The sequence below is a fragment of the Oncorhynchus mykiss genome, chromosome 17 (assembly GCF_057628025.1).
Source record: "Oncorhynchus mykiss isolate SJ-2025 chromosome 17, ASM5762802v1, whole genome shotgun sequence".
NCBI lineage: Eukaryota > Metazoa > Chordata > Actinopteri > Salmoniformes > Salmonidae > Oncorhynchus > Oncorhynchus mykiss.
Window position 1 is genome coordinate 12,033,788 of NC_143038.1, and position 25,129 is coordinate 12,058,916.

General features: G+C 44.7%; 1 protein-coding gene across 12 annotated transcripts in view; it reads right to left on the reverse strand.

Moving 5' to 3' along the window:
* The window catches only part of LOC110493695 (testis-expressed protein 2), a 57,681-nt gene that overhangs the window by 11,816 nt on the left and 20,736 nt on the right, over positions 1–25,129 (reverse strand). For 4 of the 12 annotated variants that reach the window (XM_090204811.1, XM_090204809.1, XM_021568109.3 and 1 more), the window contains exons 3-8: positions 11,949–13,500; positions 7,859–8,059; positions 7,256–7,580; positions 6,727–6,971; positions 6,358–6,522; positions 5,539–5,638 (exon numbers count right to left, since the gene is read on the reverse strand). In XM_090204811.1, the coding sequence (XP_090060937.1) occupies positions 5,539–5,638; positions 6,358–6,522; positions 6,727–6,971; positions 7,256–7,580; positions 7,859–8,059; positions 11,949–13,475 (2,563 nt within the window). In that variant the 5' untranslated portion in view covers positions 13,476–13,500. Of the gene's footprint in view, positions 1–5,538; positions 5,639–6,357; positions 6,523–6,726; positions 6,972–7,237; positions 7,581–7,858; positions 8,060–11,948; positions 13,501–18,309; positions 18,451–25,129 lie in introns of all 12 variants that reach the window. The other 8 variants (XM_090204805.1, XM_090204806.1, XM_090204804.1 and 5 more) reach the window with 3 other exon arrangements.

A 25,129-nucleotide genomic window follows, 5' to 3' on the forward strand; every position in this document is an offset into this window, starting at 1 on the left:
GCATTGAAGGTCCCCAAGAACACAGTGGCCTCCATCGTTCTTAAATGGACGAAGATTTGAACCACCAATACTTCCTAGAGCTGGCCGACCGGCCAAACTGAGCAATCGGAGGAGAAGAACAGGGAGGTGAACAAGAACCTGATGGTCACTGACAGTGCTCCAGTGTTCCTCTGTGGAGATCGGAGAACCTTCCAGAAGGACAACCATCTCTGCAGCACTCCACCAATCAGGCCTTTATGGTAGAGTGGCCAGACGTAAGCCACAGTAAAAAGGCACATGACAGCCTGCTTGGAGTCTGCCAAAAGGCACCTATAAAGGGCCTCTCAGATCATGAGAAACAAGATTCTCTAGTCTGATGAAACCAAGATTGAACTCCTTGCCAAGCCTCAAGTCTGGAGGAAACCAGGCACCGCTCATCACCTGGCCAATACCATCCCTATAGTGAAGCATGGTGGTGGCAGATTCATGCTGTGGAGATGTTTTTCAGCGGCAGGGACTGGGAGACTACGAGGAAACGAGGAACTATGCATGAAAACCAACTAGTGACACCATTCACCTACAGGGTGAACACTCCCAGAGAGTTGGAGAAGCTGCGCTTCTTTCTCCACAACCGTCCTCGCCAAGCCTGAACGCTAGCTGTGCTAAGTGACCACAAGACAACGCAAAACGTACACAAACGCACCCCAGCCCTGTCCACTCAGACCACATCCCCATGGTGTGTGAGAGAGAAAGCCAGGGGACTTGTGGCCCTTGCCAAACCCTGTGTGGCCCTGGTGATAATAAGGCTGTGCCCGACAGCTTTAGGGGTTAAGGGAGGGCAGGGCTGATAGCGTGGGGGGAGGAGCACCAAATCGCTAGCTGCGAGAGATGTATTGAACGACCAACTCTGGCCTAATTGGGGTGAGCTGGAATGGTGACGAGACAGACGAGCAGAGCAGGACCAGACAGACAGACCGAGAGAAAGATGTGGGTCCTTAGGTCCACCGTCTATTCCACTGCCAGTGAGTTTTATTGATTGTGGTTGCCCAGCAGTTTCCAGTAAGGGCAGAAGGCAGAGACCTTGAGCTGCCTGGAGGACAGACTGGGCCTCTCTAACAGTCCTGGATTATATAAACGTTTCTTTAGAATGTAAGCTAGAGGAATCTTTTCCTTAAGAAACATTATAGTTGCATACTCTTGTTCCAATGCAAATGATTGAAACGTTGGTGAACTCTAGCAAATATGTGTCTGTTAACCTGCACATTGCCAGTTCAGCTGTGTGTTAGGCTCAGTCTAGAACAGTGGTATTCAGTGGTCAGGGTTTCAGAAACATGTTTCAGAGATGAAAATGTAATGAATTGAAAGTTATTTGTTGAATGATGTTTTCCAGCTAGATTTGTCAGCAAATTCTACTGTTCGTGAGAGTTCAATATTGACCTAATCCCTACTTACTTGGGGGCCTATTTCGAAACGGTTGCAGCATATGATCATTACTAAGGAACATTAGGTTGCGAGATAGTGGGACTCTGTCACCTAGTTGGATCGAACCACTATGTCATTGACAACATCTTACACTGCAAAACATCAGGCAATAACACAGTATTTTCCCAGAAAGCTGATTACTCTTTAAACCCATAAAAACTCGCACAAAAACACAATTAACAACCCACAAAAAAATGGTTGTCTGTGGAAGCCTGGGTTGTGTTCATTCTTATTGGAAAAGAGTAAGTAGCCCCTCCCCATTTCACTCAATACTTTACTGTTTGGTGACTAATGAACATAACCCAGTCCCCCTGAGTGTAGTGGAAGTGCATTCCTCCAACTCTGATCCAACAGAATCTGTTCCCCTCGGCCTGTGGTGGAATCCATTTCCTCTCCCATCAAGTCTCATCAGAGCGCCGGGTAATAGAAATGACAAAACACTGGAGGCAGTGACTCACAGAGGAACAGCAGGTAGACACCGAGAGACAGAGACAGAGAGTGTTTGGCAAAAAGAGGAAGAAATGGTATGAGAGGAACAGAGTGAGGGAACAGAGAAACTGGTAGAATGAAAGAAAGATGGGTAGTGTAGAGAAGCGACAATCCAACTGCCAGACATAGAAACGCACATTCTTTCACTAGTGTTCAACTCTTCTTGTCTGTAACTCAGCCCCATGGGGGAAGCAGATTAAAGACTGGGCCCTAGCTAATTTATTTATTTCACCTATATTTAACCAGGAAGGGCTCTTGAGATTTAAAATATATTTTTCAAGAGCGTCCTGGCCAAGATAGGCAGCACCAAGTCATTACAAAAATTACAGACAAACATGAAAAACTACAAGTAATCTAGTAAAAACCATAGAATTCACAAGAGTATAAAAAAATCTAAAACAGCAAATTAAAAACATTGACAGGTCAGGGAATCGGTCTCAAAATCATTCATCAGTGATTTAAAAACACCAAATCGGGACAAGTTCTTCCAGTTTAAAAGTATTTTGTAAGGCGTTCCAAGACGATGGCGCAGAGTACATAAAAGCCCTTTTACCAAATTCCGTTGGGACATTTGGAACAGTTAGCAGGATAAAGTCCAGAGAATGAAGAGAGTACCCACCACATTTCTGAAAAATAAAAATGCCCAAAATTAAAAGGTAGTAAACCCAAAATGGCTTTGTAATTTTTTTAATTAATCCATTATTTTACCAGGTAAGTTGACTGAGAACACATTCTCATTTGCAGCAACGACCTGGGGAATAGTTACAGGGGAGAGGAGGGGGATGAATGAGCCAATTGTAAACTGGGGATGATTAGTTGACTGTGATGGTTTGAGGGCCAGATTGGGAATTTAGCCAGGACACCGGGGTTAACACCCCTACTCTTACAATAAGTGCCATGGGATCTTTATTGACCTCAGAAAGTCAGGACACCCGTTTAACGTCCCATCCGAAAGATGGCACCCTACATAGGGCAGTGCCCTGGGGCATTGGGATATTTTTTTTAGACCAGAGGAAAGAGTGCCTCCTACTGACCCTCCAACACCACTTCCAGCAGCATCTGGTCTCCCATCCAGGAACTGACCAGGACCAACCCTGCTTAGCTTCAGAAGCAAGCCAGCAGTGGTATGCAGGGTGGTATGCTGCTGGCATAAATAAAAGTATACCAGTGATTGAGCGTACAAGTGACTAGAGAAGGCCTGGTATACAAAGTGCAGTGGTGCGTAAGGGTTTTGCAGTTTAAAATAAATCTCAAAGTGCCATGGTAAAGGGTGTCAATTGATCTCAAACACTGAGCGGAAGCATTCATATATAAAATATCCCCATAGTCTAGTAAAGGCAAAAATGTAGCTGATACTAGCCTCCTTCTGGCTTCAAAAGAAAAACAGGCCTTACTCCTAAAATAAAATTCCCCATTTCAGCTTCAATTTTTTTTGTAAGTTATTGAATATGCAATTTAAAAGAGAGGGCGACATCAATTAAAATTCGAGGCCATAGGATGGAGGCCATAGGAGGGCCATGCCCCAATGGAGTGGGACATTCAGTGGGCCAGTCATACCTGATCTACATGTCACATGAAACCATCTCTCCTAATATTCACACACTAATAAGATGCAAGAAAATCTACACTGTGGGGCATAACTTCATTAAGGGTGTATGTACCCAGAAATGACATGTGCTGTGTATGCACCCAATAATGATTACCTACTGTGCAAATACGGAAGGTAAGGTGCTTGACGGTTAGATGTTACGAGAGACTCTTCTGCTAGAAAGCAACCAACCGACAGTCACTCTACTAAAGTTGAGGCATATTCATATTATGAGCTGATTCATATTATGTACCGTCCAAACTTCTGCTCAACTGTACTCTACAAACTGCAGTGTGTTTGTACTGAGAAGCTGGTTGTGCAACTAACAGCCAAGCCTATGGCCCCTCTAGTGTACCTCAGCCTTTATTTACTCAGTCTAACAGATAACCATGTGACCCACTCAACAGCTCAGGACTTGATTACATTGTACTTAGCAAGGCATTTTCCCGCAAAACACATTCCATCACAGTAGCATAATATTCTAAACAAGAGCTTGATTAACATAGCACGGTACTCGTCGATAACGTTGTCAATGAGTGATATTGAGTGAGTAAACACCTAACAGGATTGGGTAGACTCCTGTGGAACATAATGATCAAATTCTTCTTAATAGATATATTCATTGAGTTGAGGTATTGCCCCTACTGGGGTTGGAAATGCTCCTCCTGTTGATGAACGTAAATGTTAAAATTCTTAAGTCTTACAATATAGAATGGAAGCATAAAGTCATCACTGACACGGACCAGTCTGGCGTCTCGTTCAATGAATAACCTACTGTGTCATTGTGGTCGCTTGGTCGTTGTTAGCACTGTTAGCTAGCATTACACGGTGTCTCTCAGTGGTGTTGCTGTCCCCTGGTCCAGGGGTTATGACAGAGCCGATGAACTCAACACAGAGCCCTAATATTACAATGTTATTAAATCAGAGAAAGGGGCTGGATAAGGGAGCGGTGGGGAGTCATCACAAAACACGTCCGTACTAGGACAGAGCAAAGAGAGAGAATGTACATGTGTTAAACAGTAGCGACGTGTGCGAATAAATCAGAGGATGTAAATCAACAGTGCACCTGTCAGAACAGAAATGACAAGATTGTTATAATACTGTTATTGCATAAAATGGTTGTTTTATGCAACAGAATAGGGGATTTCTAGAACACTCCTCTGTGTGTGTGGGCTGAAAGCAGGCTTCTTTAACACTGACAGTGGGTTTACAATGGATTGGTGATTAGACAACATTCCATTTCATGATTAGCGTCTGTGTGTTTGTCTGTCGGTAACAGGGAGAACTAATCACCAGTTTCTTTAAAAATAAAATATTTAGTATTCTAGGTTGCGTTAGTATTTTTGTACAAGCGAGCAGTAAATCTTGACGTCTGTTGCATGAGAGCAAAATGTGCCTTTGAATAAATTCTCTCATCTGTGATTTGTCCTGAACATCCAGGAGGATGGACGTTACTATAAAATGCTGTGGCATAGTCCTGCTGGTTGGGCTCTCAACGAATCAACAACGGGCGGGGGACGGGACGGGGGGGTGCTCGTTGACAAGCTCCATTACTACTGGAATGAAATAATAAAGTTGATGTGTTTTGAAGAAATGGTCTCTCCTTTTGATGGCAACAATTCCACGACACGACATACAAACAGCTGCCCGTATGTTTATAGAGAACCATGCTGGCCTGAATCTACAGTTCATGCCTTCTCGTAAAGGGCCTTCCTGAATGAAACAGTGATTCTAATAAACAGATTGCACAGCACGGCTCTAAATGACAGCCCTGCATCTGCCACAATGTCACCACGCAGCGGAGGGGATCAATTGCAACGCAGGGGCGGTGTGAAGTGGAATTCAAACCACATTGCACAGTGGGAGCCTGGCTGAGCGAGTGTGTTAGTGGCAGAGTATGTGTGTTTGAGTGTGTGTATAAACACAATGCATTGCAATTTTCTTCATTGGTCAGGATTTGGTTGATGGACAGTACAGTAGAACACATCCAGGGTTCTTACCTTGATGGTCCACTGAGGGTTTGGAGGCGCCAAGGATTCTGGGAGTGGCCACGCCCATGTCCAGCTCTGTCAGGGTCAGCTCGTTCATGAAGTAGGGGAGCTGGAGGAGAAAGAAACAGTCAAGCAGATCTCTTTACACACACACACAGTCTGCAGCTGCAGGGGTATAGTAAGTGCAAGTTAGAGGTTGATGGTAACAGGCCACTCACTCGCTCCTTCGACATCTCCCACATTCTACTAGTCATTCTCTTCTGCCACAAAGGCCCCTATCGACTCCCTCACGCCGGTTAGCTGAGACAACAAGACTAACAGCCAACATCACCACATGACATTGGGAATATGACCAGACGAAGGGCTATCGTGGGGCTAGTAACAACCCCAAAGATGAAACATTGGGGGTAATCGAAGGACCAGGATACAAAACAGGGATGAAGAGAGAGAGGAATGAGGGTCTCTCTCTGAGCCCAGTGTGGAGTATCTGAGTCCTGTGGCGGGGCTGCACAGCGGAAGTGGCTGACATTTAGAGTGTGTGTGTGGTGTGTGTCCCTGCAGAGTCGTAAGGTTCCACTGTGAGGCATTAAGTCCCCTGGTCAATTTTTATTTTGTTTTTTAATTATTAGTCATGCATGGCCCATTCTCGCTCTCTACTCTTCTTCCGAGCCAAATAAACCTTGCACTCTCCCTCTTCTTCATCCCTTCTGGAGCTCAGTGGTAACAGAATACAGTACAGATACAACAGTGTAAGAATGCTCTTAAGCACACAAGCCCTTTGTCACAACAGGGCCATAGGTGAGAGGCAAGAGGTCAAAGGCCACTCACCCGGATCTTGCTGAGTTTCATCTGGATCTTCTTCGAGACCACGTCAGCCCAGTAGGGCTCGCCCAGGAAGTCCCATGCCACCCGGCCAATCAAAGAGTTCACCCAGGCAACAGGCTCCTCCTCCCCCAGCACCAAGACAGGGCCAAAGCTGCTTCTACTCAGCAACTGGTAGGGAGGCGGGGACACAAGAGGAGAAAAAAAAGGAAGCATGATAAACTTTAACTTAGCACTGTAATTTGATTAATTTACTGAAATTATGTATAATAAAAACAAATGATTAATATAATAATAGAGTATAGTACAGTAAAGTATTTTCTTTTTTTTCAAGACACAAAAAGACAAAGAAATAAGGGAGTGTTGATGGTGTACCTTCTTGCCCAACCCAGGACTACTCTGTGGACTCTGGACTACGGGACTAGTGGCAGCGATGGGGGTGGCAGTAGCAGTGGCAGTGCCAGTCTCAGGGGGTACCAGGGTGGCCATGTAGACACTGTAGTCCAGTAGGGACTTGGTCTTGGCTGTTATGCCTGCTGTTGAGTCCTTGGTCCTTGGCTGAGACGCTAGCACCTCGTCCAGACTGCTGCGGCTGCTGCTGCGGCTGTGGGAGTTCAAGGCTGACGGTGGGGGGGTCAAAGGTGAACAAGATATTAGAAAGAAGCAGCTAGATCAAAATATTTCATGTGCATTATGAAATACAAATGTAGTCTTGCACTTTCCTCAGGTGCATTCACATTGTCACACTATATATGTGTAAGCATGCTAGCGCCAGACATGATTGTTGAGTCAAGAGACTCAACAAGCAACAACTTCCTGTAAATAACTAGTATGGAAGAATGTGTGTGTGTAAGTTGGTCCGTGAGTGTGTGTGTGTGTGTGTCACCTAGATCAATCCACTGACCAGTCTTAATCCCCTGCAGACTGGTGGCTCTCTTCATCCCCGTCTTGGGGGGCTTGGAGGCCAGCAGAATCCTCCGGTGCCACTCCTCCTTCTCCCTCCCTGTCCGACCAAACAGGTACAGGGTCAGCTCTGGACCACTGGACCTTTTGGCCTCCTCCGTCCCCGCGGTGGCCTCTCCTGTGGTCGTGGTTCTCTCGTGTGTGGTTTCGCTGCGGTCGCCCTCTGCCTTGGACATGAAGTCGTCCTGCTTGGCCAGCTCGATGCAGATAGGGTACTTCTTGTTCCACACGCGCTTCCTGGCCAGATTCTGGGGCACCAGAAAGATCTAGAGAGGGAATACAAGAATTGATTGAGTTGGGTGTGTGTGTGGCCTAATGGGAACTTAAACTGAAATTGCCTCGAAGACCAAAGGCCAAGTACACACACCACATATACTATATGTAATATATAGCAGATGGTGACACATACACCCACAACCCGTCTTCACCCCCGCCCGTAGCTGATCGTGGGTCAATCTGCATTTTCCACTTTAAAATGGTTAAGGTTAGGATTGGGGTAGGGGAAGCTGATCCAAGATCTGTACCTAGGCGGAAATGCACCCACCTTGCTGTCAGTGAGGTCGTAGATCTTCTGGCTGATGTAGCTGACGTCGGGCTTGGATTCGTTATGCGTGGCCCGCCGGGCGATGTTGCGGTTGGGTTTGGACAGGCGCAGGATGGAGCCCTCCAGTCTCACATACACAGAGTGGGTCAGAGTGGCATGGTATGTCTCCGGGTCGTAGTTCACTATCTCGTTCATCCAGCCCTGCAGGGTGAGATGGAGAAATTAGTCAGGCAATTTTTTGGTACCCATCCCCAGATCTGTGCATCGACACAATCTTGTCTCGGAGCTCTAAGGACAATTTTTTCGACCTCATGGCTTGGTTTTTGCTCTGACATGCACTGTCAATTGTGGTACCATATATAGACAGGTGTGTGCCTTTCCAAATCATGTCCAATCAATTGAATTTACCACAGGTGGACTCCAATCAAGTTGTAGAAACATCTCAAGGATGATCAATGGAAACAGGATGCAGCTGATCTCAATTTCAAGTCTCATAGCAAAGGGTCTGAATACTTATGTAAATATATATATATATTTTTTTATACATTTACAAAATGTATAAAAACCTGTTTTCACTTTGTCAATAGGGGGTATTGTGTGTAGACTGATGAGACAAATAAATAATTGCATCCATTTTAGAATAAGGCTGTGAAGCAACAAAATGAGAAAAAGGTCAAGGGGTCTGAAGACTTTCTGAATGCACTGTATGAACCTCCAGTACTGCTGAACCCTTCCGGAAAGACACTACAATGATTTTAGGCACCTGACAAAGCAAATGAATGTTAAATGCATGAACATCCGATTCCGTCTACATATAGAAACTAAATCACAATCATTGTGTCAGAATTGAGATCACAACTCCGGTGTGTGTGTGGAAATGGTCTGGAACAGATAAGATGGCTTTGGTAATGCTCTAAGTAGGCTGCTGAGAGATATGATGCATGTCTTGTCAATGGACCTGAGCCAAACATTTCACCGTCTCTTTGGCTTAGTAGATAGCCTTTCGGCTCCTTTCCTGGGTTTGTTCGCATTGTCATTTCAATTTATGAACATGCAATAAGCATTCAAATGAAAAACCAGTCCCTTTGTGAGCTAGGGCGCACCATGTGTGTAGTTAGACCAAAATGATGTAGTTTGGTGGGTCAAAAGGTCATCATTTGTTTTTGAAAAATAGCTTCCAAACATATTTGGTGTGGAGGTCAATTATAAAACTTTATGGTAGAAAATGAACTGTGTTGATTTATCTAGATGTTTTCCCCTCATAAATCACTCCTGCTGGCTTAGACTGCACACTGTGTGTGTGTGTGTGTGTGTATGTTCTAATGTCACTGCTACCAACAGCTTCATTAAACTACTAGGCGTAATCAAATCTAAGGGGTGGAAATGAAGTCAGTCTAAATCCCTGGACATGCCCTATGCCACAGACGGGACCGGTAACTTCTAAAAAGCTTAACCTTCAAACAAAGGTGATACCTTCACAGACTCAAACACACAACTATCCACGACTTCACCTCAACCCTGATGGTCTGCACTGTTAGGTATAGTGCTCCTAGTTGCTCCTAGTGGCTATCATCGCTTTTACAACCAGTGCATATTGCTCACGTTATTTCATTCCACCATGTGAAATATTTCACCGCCGGTGTGGCCTTGAACCACTAACACAATCCTCATCCAACGGCAGTAGATTGAAGATAGTAAAATCGCGACAGCAGTCATCTAGTAACTCGCTGCCTCTTCTCCTCGTCAGCTGAGTCTGAAGTAGTGCACTATATTGGGAATAGGGTGCCATTTAGGATGCAACCTTCCAGTCTCATCTCGTCCCTTCCTCTTCGCAGAGATCAAGACGGCCCCTAGAGCTTTGCCATCACAGACACACAAGTCTCCAGCAGGAAACTTGATATAGGCCTAGATGTGCTGGTTCTATTGCTCCTACAGCTAGACATGGAGGGAGGAGGGAGAGAGCGAGAGAGAGAGAGAGAGAGACAGAAAAAAGAGAGGAGACAGAGAGGGAATGTGAGAGAATGAGAGAAAGAGAGCGAGACACAGAAAGAGAGAAGACACTGTTGTCACCAAATTCTCATATTATAGTCCTGAACAAAGCCTATGCCTTTTGTGTCCCAAACACCACCATACACTGTCCCTTTGACTGACAAGGCCAAGCCCAGGACAGTAAAGCCTGCCAGTTAATGTGCTTGTGTGCTGTCTGCCGGTGATGTTATCATCAGCTTTCCAATATGTGGGGGTCAAACAAGACAGTGAACCCTCTCCATTATATTATGCGACTGACCGACTGGCCTTCACAGCCAGTACAGAGGTGACATCATTTGGAAGAGGGCCACGGGACGTGGGGTGACCACTCTACCACAGAGTCTATTACTGTCTGGCAAGCTATGGAGGGCATTAGCAGTGAAGAGAAGTAGGCTAACAGGCTTTGAGTATGATATATAGCCACAGTGGGTATGGTCTGTCTGATCCATTTGAGTGCTAATGCTGCTGAATGAGCCAGCTGGCTGGCGCTAAAACAACTTCCCTCAGGTAATTTATTGTCTATTAGCGCTAACAATGGAGGATGAGGTATATTTGCCTCTGAGCCTCACTCTTTTGTTCCCTCTGACATCAAAGTGGTGAGCGAGACGATCTCATTTGATGCTCAAATAGGCGTATTTCTTCTCTGAATGGCACTTTATGTGGTCGGTCACAACAGGCATCTGCATTTGTCTAGAGACTAGTCAGTAGTCTAGAGGAGGATAATAGAAAAGGCTGCGAGAGGATGCTAGCAGATACCCATAGACTTCCAGTCATTGCGCTAACGTTAGTTAGCATTGGTTTGCAAAACTACCTGGAACTTTTCATACTGCACACCGAGACACAGAAATGGTATCCACTAGTTCACCTGACTCTGGGGGAGTAGATAAATAGTCTCATTGCTAAAGTCCCGAAGTATGCCTTTAAGCCAGTCAAGGATCAGGATGGGTGCTGAAACATTGTACAGGTAACTGCCAAAATAAAGGACACTTGTGTAAATGAGGGATACAAAGTATATTGAAAGCAGGTGGTGCCTCACAGGTGAGGTTCCTGAGTTAATTAAGAAATGATCGTCCCATCATGCTTAGTTCCCTTGTGCCATTATTTTGGCTACAATGTCTAGAAGAAATCTCAGTGACTTTGAAAGTGGGGTCTCAAAGGGTAGGGTGTCTGTGTGCGTCTCAGTCACCAGATCTCAAACCAATTGAACACTTATGGGAGATTCTGGAGCAGGTGATCAGTCAGTCTAAAAAGAGACCTGATCTAGGCCTACTTCACGGTGCTCTTACAATTCATTCTCTACAAGGTTTGCACAATTCCCAAATTCCCAGGTTCTTTAAGAAGTCACCAGTTGGAGGATTCCTGGAATTAGGAGAGAATAAGCAGGGAGGAAATCCTCCAACTAGGATTTCTGAAAAATCTGGGAACATTAGTAGTTTCATGTGAAAGTATTTTAAAGGTGCTTTTATGAAAACAGTATTACATTGACAACAGCAGGAGCTAAAATAATAATTTGCAGCTATTAAGACCAGGCTACAAGACGGTCATCCAGCTTCTTATTAAATTTACAATGAACACTCATGAGATCAAGGCTAGAGAATTACAGGTCAACCTTGAGAAATCAATCTCTATAATGTTCGGTCGAAAACAGATTTGCTCTGATATAACACAAGTATTGGGAAAGTTCAACGTGATACCTTACCACAGCAGGTCTCTCATTGTTAACAAATAGAAATCCGGCCATTAGCTAGGTAATAATAACATGGTGTTATGAATCTTTCATTTCTGGGGCTGTGTTCAGCACCACTGCCTATTCGTGTGACCATGGATTTCTGCATATCTTCAGTTAATTGGTTTTTACAGTGATTTCAAACCTCCCCAGACTGCCCAATGAAATTGCTCTATTCCAGAGCTAGCACTACTGATCCCACTTCGCGACTAATCATTAAGCCCTTGCTTAGTGAATCCGGAGTGGTAGTTCCAGGGTACAACTCAATTGTGAAACATCTGGGGGTCCCTGAGGAGGGGTTAGAAAACCAATAGGTTAGACCATGGAGTTCCTCACCTTGAAGATGTTTGGCTCTTTGATGCCCATCTGGGCCATGTTCCACAGCCTCCCCTGGTGTCTGGGATGTCTGGAGCGATTGCCAGAAGGCTTGGGTCCGGCCAACCACACCACAGCGATAGCTAGCATGAACCCTAGTCCCACTCCGAGCAGCATACCCCCAACGTAGGTGGGCAGGGGCAACACGAAGTACCCGTAGACCAGCGCTGTGATGATGATCAGGGTGTAGTGTGGAATGCTGGGTGGTGGATCTTCTCCCTTTGACTTGTCGTTACTGCATAGTTCCGGACTGCCACTAGGGGGAAGTCTCACTTGGCTGCATGTATTGTTCGTTCTGTCAACATAATCCCCATCGGTATCCTCAAAGTCCTCACTAGACAGGACACAGAAGTCCTCGTCCTCCAGCTTGGCCAGGGCCGACATGGAGCACTTGTCCAGGCCGTAAGAGGCGGAAACGGAGGAGGACATCTTAGGACTTCTGGTGTGACTGGTATCAGCGGTGGGATTTGGCAAGCTGGCTCCGTTTCCGGTTCCCTCGGACTCCCAGTCATCCCCGGTTTCCTCCTCCTTGATGCTGTAGTTGTTGTTGCTCTCTGGTTGGCCGTTGTTGAGGGAGGCCAGGCAGGTGAGCTCCGAAGCACTGGACGAGAGCGCTTTGGACCGGAAGGCACTGCTGCCAATGCCTCCGCTCTTGTCCTCCATGATCTTATTTAACATCTGGAGAGGCTCGTAGATGGCCTCGGAGAAACGGCGCTTAGTGTCCTCGATGCTCGCCTCCACAGACGCCTTAAAGAAGTTGCGGCTGTCTGGGGAGGTGAGCGTCGAGGAGGGTGCAGTCTTGGAGTCACCCCCGGCAACAACACCCACCGGGGCACGGGATTGGGTGAACTGCTTGAAGAGTTGCAGGTGGAGGCGGGAGTCCGAGAGGCGGTAGGGCGAGGAGGAGGAGGAGGATTCCTGGGAGGTGTCAGAGGAGAGTGACTTGACCAGGGTTTTCATCGGGTGGCGGTGGCGCACGGAAGTGGGGGCAGCGGGGGAGATGGAGACAATCTCAGAAGGCTCGACGATGTCAGAGGATAGAGACTTGACCAGGCTGAAGAAAAGTTTGCCGCTAGACTTGGAGGGAGAGGAAGTGGATTTACAGTTGGAGGCAGGGGAAGGAGAGGAGCTCTTCGGTTCAGAGGGTAATGTGGAGGTAATGGAGCTTTGAGGACCAGTTGAGGACAACATAGGCAGAACTGCAGCCTGAGCCTCAGAGTTCAACCCGGCTCCTTCAAGGATCAGATCCTCACTGGCCTCCACAATGCCTGGGTCCTCCTTGGGTGCAGCAGGGGGATGAGGAGAGGACGCAACTGCCCCATAGAGCTCCTCTTCCTCCTCCTCCTCGCCCAGGGGCGAGAAGTGGATGGTGATGGACTTCCGGGACAGCGAGCCCTGGACGTGGAGCTTGGGCACAGGGGGCGGCCGTGAGGCTGAGGGAGGAGGAGCTTTGGCGTTGTCTGCATGGCTACTGTGGCAGCTGGCCATCGCAGTGCTCCTGCTGGGTCACAGTCTAGGGAGATAGACAGGGAGAGGGCAAAGGTTACACACATGTCCCCATACTGTATCATTACCAAACAAACTCATAGTACAGAGTATATGGCGTTAAATGGGTATTAATATTGACCACACATGCAAATACACACACATGAACCTACATAAACAGGAGGGCAATGTCAGGCATGTAGGCTATATAGTACATGACGTCCCCATGTGTCACTATCAAACAACCTCAACTCAGCCAGAACAAAGAACGGTTTCAACAACGAGCATTAGACTGTTAAATTGAGGTTTGGGGGAGGAACCTACTCTAATAGCAGGGCTAGAAGGCGTATTACTTAGCAATTAACAAAAGTTAATCAAGCCGAGTTACAGTAGCCATATCCTATGAGATGCCCCTATAATATCCTTCTTGAAAGCAGGGCCAAATCAATGAGGGGAAATGTAATTAAGCCCTTAAAGACTTCCCCTGGCTGAGCCCTTTCCTTTGATAGGGGATGGAGTCCAACACAGCTCTTACAGGAAACCCAGTCTTCTGACAAGCATGGCCACCACACTGAGGGACCAGCTGGCTTGCAGGGCTGGTGAAAGAAACCTAAAATACCACCCTGGAGGCCGATACTATTTCCTAGTTTGTGAGTGGCTGACACTGAAATCACGACTACTATAGCAATGATTAATGGGAGCAATCACAAAGGCAATCCCTGTAAATAGCACTGAATCGATCGTAAGAGAGACAGTCTACGATATCACAAGAAAGCAAGAAGCTAAAGCAGCGAGGAAGGTTGATGGTCCTAAGATGGGGCCGGAGAAGGCGGCGGACGTTTTACGCGTTCCTATCCAATTGTTTTTTCATTCGTTTCTTTGCGTTGTTTGTAACTTATTTTGTCATTTATTTAGTACCTAATGTTGCTGCTACTGTCTCTTCTACCCGAAAATAACTTCTGGACATCAGAACTGCGATTATTTTTGTAAATAACAGCTGATGAACGATATCTAAGGAAGTCTCAAGGTTTTGCTCGCCTGAGGTATAGTATCTCATGATAAGCTGTAGACCACACTATCTACCTAGAGAATTTTCATCTGTATTTTTTGTAGCCGCAGACTGAGGCCGGCACTAAGACTGCACTCAATGAACTATTCCGCCATAAGCAAACAGGAAAACGCTCAGCCAGAGGCGGCGCTCCTAGTGGTCGGGGACTTTAATGCAGGAAAACTTAAATATGTTTGACCTGATTTCTATCAGCATGTTAAATGTGCAACCAGATGGAAAAAAACACCACCTTTACTCCATACAGAGACGCATACAAAGGTCTCCCTCACCCCCCATTTGGCAAACCATAATTCTATCCTCCTGATTCCTGCTTACAAGCAAAAACTAAAGCAGGAAGCACTAGTGACTCGATCAATAAAAAAAAAGTGGTCAGATGAAGCCGATTCTAAGCTACAGGATTGTTTTGCCAGCAGAGACTGGAATATGTTCCGGGATTCCTCAGACAGCATTGAGGAGTACACCACATCAGTCACTGGCTTCATCAATAAGTGCATCGATGACGTCATCCCCACAGTGACCGTACATACCCCAACCAGAAGCCATGGATTAAGACAACAGCCGCACTGAGCTAAAGGCTAGAGCTGCTGCTTTCAAGGAGCGGGACTCTAACCCGGAAGCTTAGAAGAAATCCCGCTATTCACTCAGATGAACCAACAAACAGGCAGAGCTTCAATACAGGACTAAGATCGAATCGTACTACACCGGCTCTGATGCTCGTCGGATTTGCAAACCATTACAGACTACAAAAGGGAAGCACAGCCGAGAGATGCCCAGTGACACGAGCCTTCCAGACGAGCTAAACTACTTCTATGCTCGCTTTGATGCAAATAACACTGAAACATCCATGAGAGCACCAGCTGTTCCAGACGACTGTGTGATCACGCTCTCCGCAGCCAATGCGAGTAAGACCTTTAAACAGGTGAGCCGCAGGCCAGACGGATTACCAGGACGTGTACTCCGAGTATGCGCTGACCGACTGGCAAGTGTCTTCACTGACATTTTCAACCTTTCCCTGTCTGTGTCTGTAATACCAACATGTTTCAAGCAGACCACCATACTGCCTGTGCCCTAGACCCATTCCAATTTGTATAGCCCTCTAACAGATCCACAGATGATGCCATCTCTATTGCACTCCACACTGCCCTTTCACACCTCGACAAAAGGAACACCTATGTGAGAATGCTATTCATTGACTACAGCTCAGCGTTCAATAACATAATGCCCTCAATGCTCATCAATAAGCTAAGGACCCTGGGACTAAACACCTCCCTCTGCAACTGGATACTGGACTTCCTGACGGGCAGCCCCCAGGTGGTAAGGGTAGGTAACAACACATCCGCCACGCTGATCCTCAACACAGGGGCCCATTGGGTGCGTGCTCAGTCCCCTCCTATACTCCCTGTTCACTCATGACTGCACGGCCAGGCACGACTCCAACACCGTCATTAAGTTTGCCGATGACAACAGTGGTAGGGCTGATCACCGACAACAATGAGACAGCCTATAGGGAGGTCAGAGACCTGGCCGAGTGGTGCCAGGATAGCAACCTCTCCCTCAACATGAGCAAGACAAAAAGGAGATGATTGTGGACTACAGGAAAAGGAGGACTGAGCACGCCCCCATTCTCATCAACGTGGCTGTAGTGGAGCAGGTTGAGAGCATCTTGACTGGTTGCATCACTGCCTGGTATGGCAACTGCTTGGCCTCCGACCGCAAGGCACCAGAGGGTAGTGCGTACGGCCCAGTACATCACTGGGGCAAAGCTTCCTGCCATCCAGGACCTCTATACCAGGCGGTGTGAGAGGAAGGCACTAAAAATTGTCAGACTCCAACCACCCTTGTCATAGACTGTTCTCTCTGCTACTGCACGGCAAGCAGTACCGGAGCACCAAGTCTAGGTCCAAGAGGATTCTAAACAGCTTCTACCCCAAGCCATAAGACTCCTGAACATCTAATCAAATGGCTACCCAGACTATTTGCATTTGGCACATGTGACTAATGACATTTGATTTGCGGTTAGAAGGTAACCTAATAAACAAAGACGGGGAATGGTAGATTCGTCAAAATCAATGCAGGCTTTCCTGGAAGTTACCAAGTACACATGAATGCACGGTTATATGGATGAATAGATGACTGCATGGTTATCTGAATATGAACCACTGTTTCCCATTCCCAGAGTGAGAAGGAGAGAAAGGGTTGAGTGGGTAGAGGCTGACAGAATGCCATGCCGAGTCTCTGTGCTTGTTCTGCATCAGCCTTCCCAGCAGGCCGATCACCCCACCCACACCTAGTGATTATAACCCCACTGTGACACCACCAGGTGAGATACAGACAAACACCCAACTAGCACACACGCAGGAGCGCACGTACACGTACACACATCATATTCAAGCATTCAAACTGTGTGTCTGACACTCTCCCTCCTTTTCTGTGTCTTTCTCTCACATGCACTCACCCCTCAGAGCAATACATAAAATGCCAGACTAATTATTTGAAGATAAATCCTTTATAAAAGGAGAAAGTGGAGCTTGTTTGAAGCTTGTTGACGTGGGGACGGAAATAGAAACAAAGTGGGATGGATTGTACTCTCTGTGATTGCCACAGAATGGGAACAAACACCTTCACAACAAGCTATGAGGGACCAAAATATCCACATAATGAGATTGTCCCATCTAGGCCTAATTCCCTAGCTGTAATTCTAGGAATGGATTGAACAGTGTGGGACAGAATGACATTTGGGACTGATGTCTTGTTGGTTTCATCATATGACCCTTGGTCTGGATGGCGATAGAGAGCAAACAGTGAGGTCATCATCCAGCCCACACATGACAACGCACAATACAGGCTTGTCTTATGACTGCTTGTGTCATTGACCATAAACAAGAGACTTTGTTCAGGAAATAATGGCAAGCAAGTGATAAAAACAATGGATGGGGTAGGCATACTGGGAATTCAACTGTGTAGAATGGACCAAACACAGGATACTTTTGCCTACAGGTAGGATAGTCATACTGGAATGAGAACCATACCTTTAGCATACAAACATAACTGTTGTTTATGCCATCCTTTAACAAATATAGTCCGTCCTTATCTCAAGCTTCATATGCTTCATCATTTAACTGTATACCTTTGTGGTTCAATGATCATTTAACCATTATTATAGCAATAGACCCTGGGCAATGAGTCTCCGAGTGATTTAACAAGGCGAATGGTGATGTTTCCACTGGGCTAAGACTGCGTGGAAGAGAAGTCAGAGAGACTGCTCATCCCAATTAATAAGACTAGACTGGGTTTTGTCTATGGTAAAAAGTAAACGGATTGAGATATTAATTAACAAGGTACCATTTAGACACTTGCACTTATTTGCCCTAGTTGTCAGGTGACAACATCAATGATGTCGCTCTTGCTGCTGGTGATTCTCTGATCCACCTCTACGCAGACGACACCATTCTGTATACTTCTGGCCCCTCTTTGAACAGTGTTAACTAACCCAATGCCATACAACTCTCCAACAACTGCTCTTAAATGCAAGTAAAACTAAATGCATGCTATTCAATTGATCACTGCCCGCACCTGCCCAGCATCACTTCTCTGGACGGCTCTGACTTAGAATACGCGGACAACTACAAATACCTAGGTGTCTGGTTAGACTGTAAACTCTCCTTCCAGACTCACATTAAGCATCTCCAATCCAAAATTAAATCTAGAATCGGCTTCCTATATCGCAACAAAGCATCCTTCACTCATAATACCCTCGTAAAAACTGACCATCCTACCGATCCGGTCACCATAGCAGCACCCACTCGTAGCACGCGCTCCAGCAGATATAACTCACTGGTCACCCCCAAAGCCATTTCCTACTTTGGTCACCTCTCCTTCCAGTTCTCTGCTGCCAATGACTGGAACAAACTGCAAAAAAAAAAAAAAAATCACTGAAGCTGGAGACTCATATCTCCCTCACTAGCTTTAAGCACCAGCTGTCAGAGCAGCTCACAGATCACTGCACCTGTACATAGCCCATCTGTAAAACAGCCCATCTATCTACCTCATCCCCATACTGTATTTATTTATTTATCTTGCTCCTTTGCACCACAGTATCTCTACTTGCACATTCATCTTCTGCACATCTAGCATTCCAGTGTTTAATTGCTATATTGTAATTACTTCGCCACCATGGCCTATCAGGGGCGGCAGGGTAGCCTAGTGGTTAGAGTGTTGGACTAGTAACCGGAAAAGGTACAAATCTGTCGTTCTGCCCCTGAACAGGCAGTTAACCCACTGTTCCTAGGCCGTCATTGAAAATAAGAATTTGTTCTTAACTGACTTGCCTAGTTAAATAAAGGTTAAAACAATTTAAAAATATTGCCTTAACTCCCTTATCTTACCTCATTTGCACTCACTGTAAATATACCTTTTTTTGTTTTCTTTTTTTCTACTGTATTATTGACTGCATGTTTTGTTTATTCCATGTGTAACTCTGTGTTGTTGTATGTGTCGAATTGCTATGCCTTATCTTGGCCAGGTCGCAGTTGCAAATGAGAACTTGTTCTCAACTAGCCTACCTGGTTAAATAAAGGTGAAATAAAAAATAAAGTAGAAGTCACATGTAAACACAGATCTAAGATCAGCCTACCCTCCTCTATTCATTGCCTTAACCATTTAGGAGGGAGAAAGCAAAACGGACGTCATGTCAGCATATATTGTAGGCCTCGGGGCAAATGGTCCTACTCCAATGAAGCCAGTGGGTCGATGAGCAACCACACAACGCACAATGATGATGTAGTAGGCCTAAGGCCTCAAGTATGGGAAGAAGGTTATTAGGCTAAAGATAGACAAAAACACAGTTTAACTTATTCTGTATAAGAGATAGTCTAGAACTGCAACCAACCCTAACCCCCTCAACCATTTAAGACAGTGACACGATTGAAACATGACCTTTACAACATGCCAGTGAAAGCCATTACCACTTCCAACCCGTGTGACGGTTATTACATTACGCCTGCAATTGACTACAAAAGGGGTTGTCTGACAGTAGCCTAGGCTACATAATGGATCTGTTCTCGTGTAACGCTTGATTAACATTTTTCAACGATGGTGGAAAGCCTTGCCATTAGGATCAATGCAAATTTGGATTTACATTTAAAAACGAGTGTTTCAGAAATAGAGAAGTGGGGGTGCATGATAGAGTGTTGAGTGCAGAGCAAGCGCCATATTTAGACACCTCCAGACATTGAGCAATGATTTGAGACAGCAAGTCTTCCGCAGTTGAAATGGACACCTACCTTGACCCTCCAGTGTGCACACACAAGCACAGTTTAACCTTTGCATGCACGGCTGCACAATTCATCTAATTCTTTAAAAAATTGCAATATTGACAATATTTTATTTTTATTACACCATTAATTTAAACATTCAAATGTAGTAAGGGTCCCCTGAGAAACTGATAAACACTTTGGTTACTACCCTGTCACAACTTTTACCATACTTGTTTTATTTTCATTAGTTGTCATTGAAAACACCAACCATAGAAACAGAAAACTATTTTTATTTCTAGGATTCCAACAGTTCACTAAAATCACAAATCTCAATATTTGGATAACAAAAATATTGCATTTGGATTATTTTCCCATATTGTGCAGCACTACCATGCACATATACAGTTGAAGTCAGAAGTTGACATACACCATAGCCAAATGCATTTAAACTCAGCTTCACAATTCCTGACATTTCTCCTAGTAAAAATGCCCTGTCTGAGACCAGTTAGGATCACCACTTTATTTTAACAATGTGAAATGTCAGAATAATAGTAGAGAGAATGATTTATTTCAGGTTTTATTTCTTTCATCAGATTCCCAGTGGGTCAGAAGTTTACATGCACTCAATTAGTATTTGGTAGCATTGCATTTACATTCTTTAACTTGGGTCAAACGTTTCGGGTAGCCTTCCACAAGCTTCCCACAATAAATTGTGTGAATTTTGGCCCATTCCTCCTGACAGAGCTGGTGTAACTGAGTCAGGTTTGTAAAGCCTCCTTGCTCGCACACGCCTTTTCAGTTCTGCCCACACATTTTCTATAGGATTGAGGTCAGGGCTTTGTGATGGCACCTCCAATACCTTGACTTTGTTGTCCTTAAGCTATTTTGCCACAAATTTGGAAGGATGCTTGGGTCATTGTCCATTTGGAAGACCCATTTGCTCCCAAGGATGAACCAGACTTGTGGAGGTCTACAATTTATTTTCTGAGGTCTAGGCTGATTTATTTAGATTTTTGAAGGTAGGCCTTAAAATACATCCACAGGTACACCCCCAATTGACTCAAATTATGTCAATTAGCCTATCAGAAGCTCCTAAAGCTATGACAATTTACTGGAATTTTCCAAGCTGTTTAAAAGGCAGTCAACTTTGTGTATGTAAACTTCTGACCCACTGGAAATGTGATACAATGAAATATAAGTGAAATATTCTGTCTGTAAACAATTACTGGAAAAAAGACTTGTGTCATGCACAAAGTAGATGTCCTAACCGACTTGCCAAAACTATAGTTTGTTAACAAGACATTTGTAGAGTGGCTGAAAAACTAGTTTTAATGACTCCAACCTAAGTGTATGTAAACTTCTGACTTCAACTGTATGCCCACAAGTTAACAATACACATACAAGTACAGACACAGGCAAACATGCACATACCTGACAGCTACACACAAGGTGTGGTCAAAGTGCTGCTCTTAGGTCAGTATCATTTCTACCCTGTTGTTCCCCAGCTCACAGTTAGACAGAGAGCTGCTGATCTGAGATCAGCTTCCTTCCCTCAATAAATAATGCATGATTTCAGCAGACTGCCAGATTGCTATGGATTGGTCTTGGCTGCTAAAAGCTGCTCTCTGTGCCTCTGCAGGAGAATGTGGTTTAATGATGGAAAAGAAATGTGGAATGTCCGACTACTTCTATTCCTCGACTCCGTACTGACCTCAAGTTGTCCCCTAGCCTAGGTAATGACAATGTGTGGCACCTACTGCTGTGACATTTCAAAAGGGGTTATCTTTAAAAAAAAAAAAAAAATGAACAGTTTTTCCAAGCCATTGCATTTATCAGGAAACAGCTGCATTATGTCAGTGCACAGTGGTAAATCAGTGTCATGTCTGTCCATGGATGCTACTGCATTTTATTTCATGGAGATGTGGCTCAGTTGGTAGAGCATGGTACAAGCGCCAGGGTGCTTTCCCCCACGGGGGAAATGTAGGGAAAAAGTTGAAAGAAAAAATGTATGCACCCACTACTGTAAGTGGCTCTGGATATGAGTGTCTGCTAAATGACCAACATGCAAAATGTAGATACACTTGGATTTTCTATAGAAAAAGTTGGTCAAAATCAAACCACCCCAAAAAGATTTGCAATCTAAAGTGGACCACTGACTTTTGTTAGCGTGATCAATAATAACCAATTCATAAAAAATTGCTAATAATAAGAGATGCCAAAAATACTTTCTTTGACATGGGGACAATGAAGTGATGTCAGTCCCCAGCCGGTTCACCTAGACATAGCAGGGTGGACTCAGACTGGACAACAGTCACATGTTAGGGGGGAGCCAGCCAAGCCAAGTCATTTACCACCCCTGTCCCTGCCTGGTCTCGGGGTCAGCAGCAGGCAGCAGCACAATGAGCCCATTCAACAGCCGTGTGCTGTAAACCAAAGTAATAGCTCACATTATAAACCGCATTGTTCGAGCCATGAATGCTTATTGGCTAAAAGACATAATATATTAGAAAGTATACCACGGGTATGACAAAAGAAGTACTTTTTTCTGTTGTAATTATGTTGGTAACCAGTTTATAATAGCAATACGGCACCTCCAAGTTTTGGTATTCTGCGTTGCATCGTGCTTAAGAACAGCCCTAAGCCGTGGTATATTGGCCATATACCACACCTCGGCTTTATTGCTTAATTATAACACATGGGCTGCATCCCAAAGGCACCCTAATCCCTATATAGTGCCCACATGGCTCTGGTCAAAACTAGTGCACTATATATGGTGCGGCAGGTAGCCTAGTGGTTAGAGAGTTAGATCAAATCCCCGAGCTGACAGGGTAAAAATCTGTCGTTCTGCCACTGAACAAGGCAGTGACGGCTGTCATTGAAAATAAGAATTTGTTCTTAAGTGACTTGCCTAGTTAAATAAAAAAGGTTAAAATATATATATTTAAAAAAATAAAGAATAGGGTGCCACTTGGGACATAGTAATCAGACTTAAACCGGATTAAATTCCTGCCCTTAATCCCCTTTCCTTTCTCCTTCTCCACCACTAGCTCTTATTCTCTTTAAATCACAGGAGTGTCTCAGGGGGAGTGGCATATACAACAACAACAAAAAACATTTCCAATTCACACCACACACACTTGTACAGGTTACTTGTCCTCAGTCTCTTCCTCAATTGTCCCCATTTCTCTCTCACTGAATACAGAACAGCACTACTTTGTTCCATATTACTGACATAAATCATCATGACTAGACAACATAAAACAACAAGTGGCTGTGTGTGTGTGTGTAGTGTGTTGGTGTGTGTGTGAACTGAAGTAGTCCCTCCTATAGTTGTGTGGTTACATGTGACAAGTGTGTGTACTGTACACGTGCTAATGTGAATGTGTATACAAGCACTGAAGTAATCCCTCCTCCTCTGATGTTCCAGTGGAGGCCTGTAGGACTGAAATGGTCATCAGATGCAAGGCAATGGGAGAAGCTAATTACTGCAGTGACAGGACCTCAATAGATACTGGGCTCTGAGCTCAGACAGCTGTTCACGCAGGTTCACTCCCACCAGATGAGTCACGCAGTGCAGTAGTGTTTGTACGGTACACTGAAACTATAACATGAAAAATGGTTTGGTACTAGAATTGTGTTACTTTCGGTTCTTCTATCAAATGTGGCTCACGTTTGGAAATCAATGAAATGTTTGCAAATTATTCTAAATGTATTACATTTTCCCAAGTTTATGATAAGACATGAACAGAAGGCATCAGTGATTCGTATTCCCTGTAACTTCCTGAAGAGGATACGGCCCATCTGGTGTGTACAGTGCGCATACATCTACCACTTTGTCTAGCCGTTAACGATGCTAATGAATACCCGCCTTCGGGCTCCCGAGTAGCGCAGCAGTCTAAAGCACTGCATCTCAGTGCTAGAGGCGTCACTATAGACACCCTGGTTCGAATCCAGGCTGTATCACAACCGGACGTGATTGGGACCAGCGTAGGTGTAAGCCACCGGTGTAGGCCGTCATTGTAAATAAGAATTCTTAACAGACTTGCCTAGGTTAAATAAAAAGGATAAATAATATAAATAAAAGATGGAAAGGCTTTCCAAAAAACTAAGAAGCCTATGCCTACCTAGAGGAATCATACATATTTGCATCAATCCAATAGCCATTTGTTTTACAAACTCCCTAAAATGTGCGCTACAGAAAGACAGCTAACCAAACAGCAGTGCTGAGCGCATGCACACTTGAATTAAAGGGTAACTACACTAAAAAATCTACATTTATATAATTATTCCAAGACAGGTGATCCCCTGATGTGGTTTAAGCATTTTTTGTAGATATTGAACATCCAATAATGTTGTATTTCTAGTAAAGAGCGTGATTTAAAGGCCCTAAAAACCTGAGAATACAGATTCTTCCCAGTTTTCTTTTGCTGTGGTATCGTTTTGGTTATCGAGTATCGTTTTGGTATCGAGTATTGTGATACTAAACCTGGTATCGAAGGCATAAGTCTGGTATCGTGACAACATTAGTGGGAATGACAGGAGACTCATCATATTTGTCATACAGGCCTAAAGAGACATCTGGAAAGGTGATGAGTGGGATGAATGGCATAGGTGTTCATAGTCACACTCACCAGATAAACACACACACACACACACACACACTAGTAATGACAGACCCTAATACAGAGTTATCATACTGCTACAATGAGTGAGGAAGGTGTATGGGTGAGTAATGATAACATCAATGTGATTGACTTCATGGGATAGCATGGCCATAGTGGGGTGATGCTGAGTCATGTCAGTTGAGTTCTCAGAATCAAAGGATACTTGAAATTCTATCCAAATTAGAGATCGACCGATTAATTAGGGCCAATTTCAAGTTTTCATAACAATCTGAAATTGGTATTTTTGGACGCCTTTATTTAAGTCAGTTAAGAACACATTCTTAGATTTAATGACGGCCTAAGAACGGTGGGTTAACTGCCTTGTTCAGGGGCAGAACGACAGATTTTTACCTTGTCAGCTCAGGGAATCAATCTTGCAACCTTACGGTTAACTAGTCCAACTCTCTAACGACCTGATTACATTGCACTCCACAAGGAGACTGCCTGTTACGCGAATGCAGTAAGAAGCCAAGGTAAGTTGCTAGCTAGCATTAAACTTATCTTATAAAAAACAATCAATCAATCATAAATCACTAGTTAACTACACATGGTTGATGATACTACTAGTTTATCTAGTGTGTCCTGCGTTGCATATAATCGATGCATTGCGCATTCGCGAAAAAGGACTGTATTTGCTCCAATGTGTACCTAACCATGAACATCAATGCC